The 8,485-nt window shown below is 43.3% G+C and overlaps 1 protein-coding gene across 1 annotated transcript; it reads left to right on the forward strand.

The window, feature by feature from the left end:
• Positions 1-1,839: 1,839 nt before the first annotated feature.
• On the forward strand, positions 1,840-4,764 carry LOC310780520 (betaine--homocysteine S-methyltransferase 1-like; the record flags this gene model as incomplete). Its single annotated transcript, XM_083641086.1, has 9 exons — positions 1,840-1,863; positions 1,955-2,087; positions 2,222-2,334; positions 3,113-3,304; positions 3,390-3,537; positions 3,798-3,980; positions 4,060-4,288; positions 4,386-4,561; positions 4,760-4,764. 9 exons carry the CDS (start codon positions 1,840-1,842, stop codon positions 4,762-4,764), a joined length of 1,203 nt encoding a protein of 400 aa, XP_083497212.1.
• Between the last annotated feature and the right edge of the window lie 3,721 nt (positions 4,765-8,485).

Consider the following 8,485-nt stretch of genomic DNA (forward strand, 5'->3'; position numbering starts at 1 on the left):
GGGTGGTTGCCCGATCTCTCTCACTCCGATATAACATCGGGTAACAGGCTTTGGGCATTTCAGCACCTTCAGTCTCAATATAATCTTCCTGGTACTTCATTCTCTTTTTTTATTTGCAACTTCGTATTGCAAATAAAAAATGGAGTACCTTCATATGGTGTACCTTGGGGTGAAGATTTGGAAAGCCATCCCATTCACAAAATCTGCCAAGACCACTAGTAAGGGATTGGTTTCTAGTCTTTATACTTTTATCACCAAGGCCGCAGAAAAACAAAAAGGAAAAGAGGTAGCCGGCATTTCCAAACATGGCCGCTGACCTCTTTTCCTTCCAAAAAGACAGATTATGTGCATTTTGGATTAACATTTCATTGTGTGGTGAGTACCCGAAGCACAACATGTATTTTGACGCCATGAGATGTGTGTTTTGGCAGATTTTTAACAGCTGTACCATTAGCCTCCATTCTATGGCGATAATTATTAACTTCACAAATGTAGCTCACTGTAAACTGAGCGGACAGTGCTGGTAAGGCATGGTGTATCTTGGTTATGTGTCATTTTGATTTGTTCAAAATGGGTTCCATGAGGGCTGGGTTTTGTATAGGTTGATGGGCATAGATAATGCTGTGAGCCAAATAAATGTGTGGGTTTGTGGGGGGGGGGGGGGGGGGGGCGGGGGGTCCGGCGGGGAGGGGAGGTTATGCTCTGATTGAATCTGTCTGTGTCTGTGTATGTATTTTGTATTTTGTGTGCTTTTTGTATATGTTTGTGGTTCCTACGTTTTTTTTCCTTTTTGTTAAAACATTTAAATCAATAAGAAGTTGGTAAAAAACATTGTAAGGGTTTAGCAAAGTCATGATTAGTTATCTGTGGTTGCCGTCAGACATTTGTTTAAGAAGAAAGTGAATTCAAAGTTGTTAATTTAATGATCACACTTCTACATGTCGACAATGACATCTTAGAAAAAGGACTGTGGATAGTCGATAGGCTTCCCCTTCAAAAATGCATGCATAGCATCATAGTTCTGCTTCAAAGTAAAAGTTTAACAATTCTTAATATCATACAGTAAAACAGGAAATTAATATCCACATGATGCTTGGAAAGCAGTGAACTAGAGTGACAATCTATCGAGATTTGACTGTGCACTTTGTAAGGTTAAAGTGCAGGCACTACTGATGAAACATACAGTATGAGTGAAAAGTTTGTTTTCTAACACGATCCCATCATTACAAGCTATCGCAGGTATTTTGGAGGATTCCATTTAATAAAGCACTCAAATATATTGGCAAAGATTCCCATGCATTGGCTTATTCTGACTCTACATCCAAAGAGAATCTGTCCATTCCACAAGAAGGACGCAATACAGCATTCATTCTTTTCCAAATTGTCGGGAGCAGATGTCCGTACTGCTGGACATGTAATGCCATTACAGTTAGAGGCAGTCATTCTATGCACTGCTCTCGGAATGAGACAAACATCATGTCCATCCTATCAGACACACAGATGGCTGTCTTGTTTGGTATTGCGCACTGATAAAGCTAATGTTATCATGCCATAATGGCCTATAACTCTCATCACCGCTATGCCTGACTGTCTTTCACAGCTTGAGACATTGCATTTCTGTATCCATGCACAATAGGTTGTCTTATGCCAAACACGCATTGATGGATGAGGGAAAAACAACTTATGTAAGGGGCAGACGTTTTCTTTTCGTGACATGAGGAGCACCACACCCCTCGGTTGGATTATTTAAGTGCTTGGACGTCTGCATCAAACCCTCTCCAAACCCAGACGAAGGCTGTGTCTGAGAAGAAAAGTGAGCCAGTTACTTTTGCAACGATGATGGCATCAGCTGGATCAAAGAAGGTAAGCCTGCATACTGGAATATGACATTTTATATGAACACAATGTGTGCTCACCTGTTTAACACGTGCATGGTTTGTTGAATCTCCTTCAGAATATCCTGCAGCGTCTGAATGCAGGCGAGATCATCATCGGGGACGGAGGCCATGCCTTCGCCCTTGAGAAGAGAGGCTATGTGAAAGCTGGACCATGGACCCCCGAGGCAGCTGCCGAGCATCGTGAAGCGGGTACCACTTTTCTCTCATCCTTTTTCCAGACGTTGCATAGCAGGCAGAGACTCAATGGGTTCCTAACTAACCTGTAATCTGGTTGTTGGTGGTTAATACGCACAACTGACGAATGATCCATCTTGTTGTTTCAGTGCGCCAGCTGCACCGGGAATTCCTCAGGGCCGGATCCAATGTCATGCAGGCGTTCACTTTCTATGGAAGCGATGATAAACTGGAGAACAGAGGCAACGCTCAGCGCTTCACTGTGAGTAGAGTGACCTGTCCTGATCTGAGTGACCTGTCATGATCTGAGTGACCTGTCATGATCTGAGTGACCTCACCTGTCATGATCTGAGTGACCTCACCTGTCATGATCTGAGTGGCGTGTCATGATCTGAGTGACCTCACCTGTCATGATCTGAGTGACCTGTCATGATCTGAGTGACCTCACCTGTCATGATCTGAGTGACCTGTCATGATCTGAGTGGCCTGTCATGATCTGAGTGACCTCACCTGTCATGATCTGAGTGGCCTGTCATGATCTGAGTGACCTCACCTGTCATGATCTGAGTGACCTGTCATGATCTGAGTGGCGTGTCATGATCTGAGTGACCTGTCATGATCTAAGTCACCTGACATGATCTGAGTGACCTGTTATGATCTAAGTGACCTGTCCTGATCTGAGTGACCTGTCATGATCTGAGTGACCTGTCATCAGGAGAAGCCTCATCTTGAGTAATGAAGAGGGGCAAATAAGTAGACGGAGCAGTTTAACGTCCTCTCGGCAGATTTGGCAAAAGGGCACAGTGTACATGTATACCAGCCTAAAATATGCAGATCAGGAGGGTTAGACCAGTACATGTGGGACACATGGAAAAAGTAGGCCTCTATTTATGAAAAAATGAAATGGGGAACTTTAATTGCCTTTCAAACTAACTGTTGAGTTGGATGTTCAGATTCAGTTCAAATACATTGGCTAAGTTTGAGTGTTCTCGCTTGTGATTCGTCATGCTTGGCTAATAAGGGATCTGTCTGAATTCCAGGGGCAGCAAATTAATCTAGCAGCCTGTGACGTGGCCAGGGAGGTGGCCAATGAGGGCGATGCTATGGTGGCTGGAGGAGTCTGCCAGACCCCTGCTTACCTCAGCTGCAAGAGTGAGACTGAGGTGAAGGCCATCTTTAAGAAACAGACTGATGTCTTTCTCCAGAAAGACGTGGACTTCTTGATCGCAGAGGTATGATCTCACACAGACTTGACATGGTTGCTTAAAGGTCCACTTGTCTTGATGTTGACCACCAGGCGTGTGTGCTTGTTTGCAGTACTTTGAGCATGTGGAGGAAGCTGAGTGGGCAGTCCAGGTTTTCAAGACCACCAACAAGCCTGTGGCCGCAACTCTGTGCATTGGACCTGAAGGAGACCTGAATGGAGTCAGCCCCGGGGAATGTGCCGTCAGGCTGGTCAAAGCTGGTATGACAAACACTTCTGGAGCTCTTACTGAATTATGATATTGTTTCCATTGTCAATATGTTCAGTTAATCTTCATGGTGTGTAATTTGTAATCTATTTGACATGTAAAAAAAAATCAGTATTCAACAATATATCTAATATTTTTGTCCAGTTTTTCAAATTTCTTTTGAATTTGGAAAAAATCTGTTAAAACCTAACTTTGCTTGAGAGTCAAAAAATCTGACCCCTGATCAAGATTGCATATTATTGACTCTTCATAGGAGCTCAGATTGTGGGGGTGAACTGCCACTTTGACCCCATGACCTGTGTGAAGACTGTGAGGATGATGAGGGAGGCAGTGGAGAAGAAAGGGCTGAAGGCTCACTTCATGGTCCAGCCCCTGGCCTTCCACACTCCTGACTGCAACTGCCAGGGCTTTATTGACCTGCCAGAGTTCCCCTTCTGTACGTATTCACACTCACTACTGATGTGTCTGTAGGCAGAGCATTTAAACAGCCTAATGATGTGTGTCTCCTCCCACAGGTCTGGAGCCAAGGACCCTGACCAGGTGGGACATGCAGAGATACGCCCGGGAAGCCTACAATGCTGGCATCCGCTACATTGGAGGCTGCTGTGGATTTGAGCCCTATCACATCCGTGCCCTGTCTGAGGAGCTGGCACCTGAGAGGGGTTTCTTGCCTGCTGCCTCAGAGAAGCATGGAGACTGGGGTAAAGGCCTGGAGATGCACACCAAGCCATGGGTCAGAGCTAGGTATGGAAACTATTTTTCCCAACCTTAATGTGTCCCGTGCAGTATCTCAAGCTTTTGAACCACTAAATTGGTTCCTCGATGTTCTTCCTCCCTTCAGGGCCCGTCGTGACTACTGGCAGGAGCTGAAGCCTGCATCTGGCCGTCCCTTTTGCCCCTCCATGTCCACCCCTGATGGATGGGGCTTCACCAAAGGCCATGTTGACCTGATGCAGCAAAAGGAGGCCACCTCCCAGCTTCAGCTGAAGGCGCTCTTCGAGAAGGCCAAGTCCACCAGTGAGAACCAACAGTGGGGGTCCGGATTCAAATCTTTGACTTTTTACCACCAAACAAAGGGGGTGTCAAAGTTTTGAAGGGTAGCATATAGACTGCCAGGCATATAGACTGCCAGGCATATAGACTGCCAGGCATGATTCTGCTATTAATGAAATACATGTAAGCAAGTGACAGTAACTTTCATTGTGTATTCCAAAGGGTAGCACATGAGAAGGCATACACACACACACACACACACATGCATGAGAATGTACCTGTGCAAAGATTTATTGTAACACTCCAAAGTGCAAAATGTTGTCTTAAAAGAAAGAACTGACTGATGACTATCAACAATAAACTTTCAATTGTCCATATATGTGTGTGTGTGGGATTTATCTCAGACAGCTGGGAATTCATTTCAATTTGAAGTCGAGACACCCCAGGTGAAAAGGGTAAAACGTCCATTTTCCCTTTTCTCATACTCTGAGCCAAAAAAATCTCCACTTCAGTCCCACTTACATTCACCCAACTTTCCAGTCTTATTTCTATATTCTGCAGGTTTTTACAGAGCTGTTTGTTTATATATCATTCATAGCCTGATTTGAACGACTGTTGACAATATTTTCTAATTTATGGAGTGGTAAAAAGAGATATCCCAAATTCTCTGTGTAAAAACCTTTGGCTCTAATATGTTAACAAAATGAAACAAGAACTTTGAACCTGGCTTCTTCCAATGTTCAAATTTCTGTCCTGGAAATGTATGCAAATTAGTACATTTTTTAGTAGATACAACCTCATTTGCATATCTAAACATACATTTCAGAAAACTTGTAATACAAAAAAATGATGTAATCAACTGCGGAGGTTTCATGGTGATATCTAGTTAAAGTTTTTTAGCCTATTCACCTGTCTCACCTTAAAAGTTCACCATATCATAATGCAGAATACAAAGTGATCAAATCGTCACCAAATACACGTGAAGGTGAAATACTGCATACTACTGGTGACAGAATATAACAGGACTTATTAAGTGATGTTATACCACATACATTAACAAATATCACAGTGGATGTTTTGTGAACTATTTTGGCAAGAAGGTACAGCCTGACAGTGACAAAGGTACAGCTCTGTACTTTGATTTCTCACAGTGAGTGCAGGAATACTCCCAGAGTTGTTAGTCCACTACAACCCTCTCAGTGAGACTCCTTAATAAAGGATATATCCTTAATAAAGGATATATATATATATATATATATATATATATATATATATATATATATATGTGTGTGTGTGTGTGTGTGTGTGTGTGTGTGTGTGTGTGTGTGTGTGTGTGTGTGTGGGTTTGCCTGTGATGTCTTTGCTAATATTCCCAATACACCCGACGCTGTTTTTGTTGACACCAGCCATAAGCAGGTGCTGATGCTAGACGTAGGCTGTGTCTTTGACCTGTACATGGACCAGGCATTCCAAGACAAATATATAAAATACCAACCACTACTCGAGACCATCACGAGCCTAGGTTATACCTGTAGATACAGTGTGCTTATATTTGGAAGCCTGGGACATGTACATAAATGCACCATGAGAGGCCTGCAGATTGCTGGCCTGACAAGAGCAAGAGCCAAACAAACTGTCAAATATTGCTCTGTCTCAGCAATTATTGGCAGTCTAGCAGTGTGGAGAAGGAGGTGCTATGTGTATCCATAAGTGCTCAGTATTAATTGACCCTGATATATTTGTTTCCCTGCTTATGAAATGTAATTTGTGGAACCAAATAAAGTATTTAAAATGTGTGTGGGTGTGTAGGTGTGTGTGTGTGTGTGTGTGTGTGTGTGTGTGTGTGTGTGTGTGTGTGTGTGTGTGTGTGTGTGTATATACAGTATATATATAAGATAAGATGACTAGGCTAGCTTACTATTATTTAACATGCATACAGTCACTGGTGTAATTTCTTTTTATCTTTGTACTGACTTGCAAATATTGCACGGTTGCATGATTAATATGCAATAGAAACAAGATTTAAGCTGCAACTGCACACAAAAAAGTGCATGAACACCACATTGTAAAATCATGTCACATACTGTATTTGTTGTGTTCTTTTCATAGGTGGTGAAGGCTCCTACACCTGTGCTACTGCTGAGTGGGAACCCCTTCAGTGCCGAATGTGAAATCTCTCTCCACATGGATGGAGTTGACTTTGCAAGGCCAGATGACATCTCAAAAGGAGTTGGTGCCCTACTGGGGATCTACTTCATCTTTGGAGTGCAGTATCCAGAGACTGTGAGAAAGACTCAAATTTTGCACCAGAGGAAGTGTGTGTGTGTTGTAGCTTCTTAGAAAGAAGCTACTGGTTGAAAAATTCACTTGAATGGCAAGTCCTGTTTGCCATTCTGTTTCCACCACCATCTGCATACTTCTCAGCAAGACCCATGAGAGACCTTTAACAGCTTCGTCCATGTTGCTCAGAACAGTGTTCCACTCAAATGAAATAACTGAGCTCTTGTAACAGGTACTGGGTGATTTGGGAGCTAGACATGAGTTTAAAATGTGTTCTAAAGTGGTTATTTATGTTTACAGTGTGCAATGTTTGGATATTTTTGCACCTGGTGTAAACTGGTTTTTGAAGTATCTGCACAAAGCTTAACTGTCCACTTGCTTTACCCTTCCCTGGGAACTGGTGCATATAACAGAGGTCACTAGAGGTCACAGAGGTCACACTATGGTGACCATAACAATACTACTGTATAACCTTATCATGGTTATACCATGATAAGGTTATACAGTAGTATTGTTATGGTCACCAACAGCTGTGCTTCATTGGTTGACTTAACCACAATACATGCATGCGGCCACAACACACTCATGCTGACGGTGGCCGGTGAAAAGTGTCCTCTGCATTTAACCCATCCAGGCATGTCCTTTCCTCTGGGGGGCAGGCCAGGAGCAGTGGTCTCTTTCTCGTACAGCGCCCGGGGACCAACTTCGGATGTTGTCGTCACTGGTTGGATGACGATGACGATCTGATCTTCTGCATGTTTTTAGTGGGGGGGGTTATATATGGAGGAACCCCCTGGGGGAGCACGGGGAGAACATGCAAACTCCACACAGAGAGAAAGGCCCTTACGACGAGATACCCCACCTGGGCAGTAGGCACTGAAGATATGGGGGGAACACAACCACAGCGCCCACAGTGTCCCAGGCAAGAATCGAACTCAGGACCTTCTGACTGTGAGGCGACAGCGCTACCGACTGCGCCACCGTACCCCAATTTTGTATGTAACCACCCTGGTTACCCTGGTTACATACCTCCTCAGTGCTTACGGCCCAGATGGGGTCGTCAAAAGGGTCTTTCTGTGTGGAGTTTGCATGTTCTCCCCGTGCTCCCCTGGGGTTTCCTCCAGATAGGAACCCCTCGCTAAAAACATGAAAAAAAAGAAGAGGAAAACTTCACATGGTGAAAAATTTACATTTTAATTTTTTTTATATTTCTGTAAATTAGAAACTCCCCTATACACAACTTTTTGAATGACTGAGATAGCTCTCTCAGATCAAAAGTTATGAGTATTTTAATCTGTTATGTGTCTAAAAGTAAAACATGGGAAAAATGGCTTTAAACATGCCACAACAGTCTATTTTCTACAGTGGCATTCCACCAAAACCATAAAAATAAATACTTTATACCTTTTGTTTTATGGAAATAATTATTCACCATGATGTATTATGGAGATGAAAGTAACCAAATAACTCAAAATGTATGTTCGACCTTCTTTGGCTCATTACCAACAATGTGCAGCAGCGACATGTGAAGAGTTCTCCCACACATATAACTCACCTGTTTATCCAGTCTATGGCCACACGTCATAGTGGCTACATGCATATTTTTATACAGTCTATGAGAGAAACACATCACAGCTCTGTGTGTGTGTGTGTGTGCGTCACCCACGC

This window comes from Poromitra crassiceps, assembly GCF_964638095.1.
Source record: "Poromitra crassiceps genome assembly, chromosome: 8".
Lineage (NCBI taxonomy): Eukaryota > Metazoa > Chordata > Actinopteri > Beryciformes > Melamphaidae > Poromitra > Poromitra crassiceps.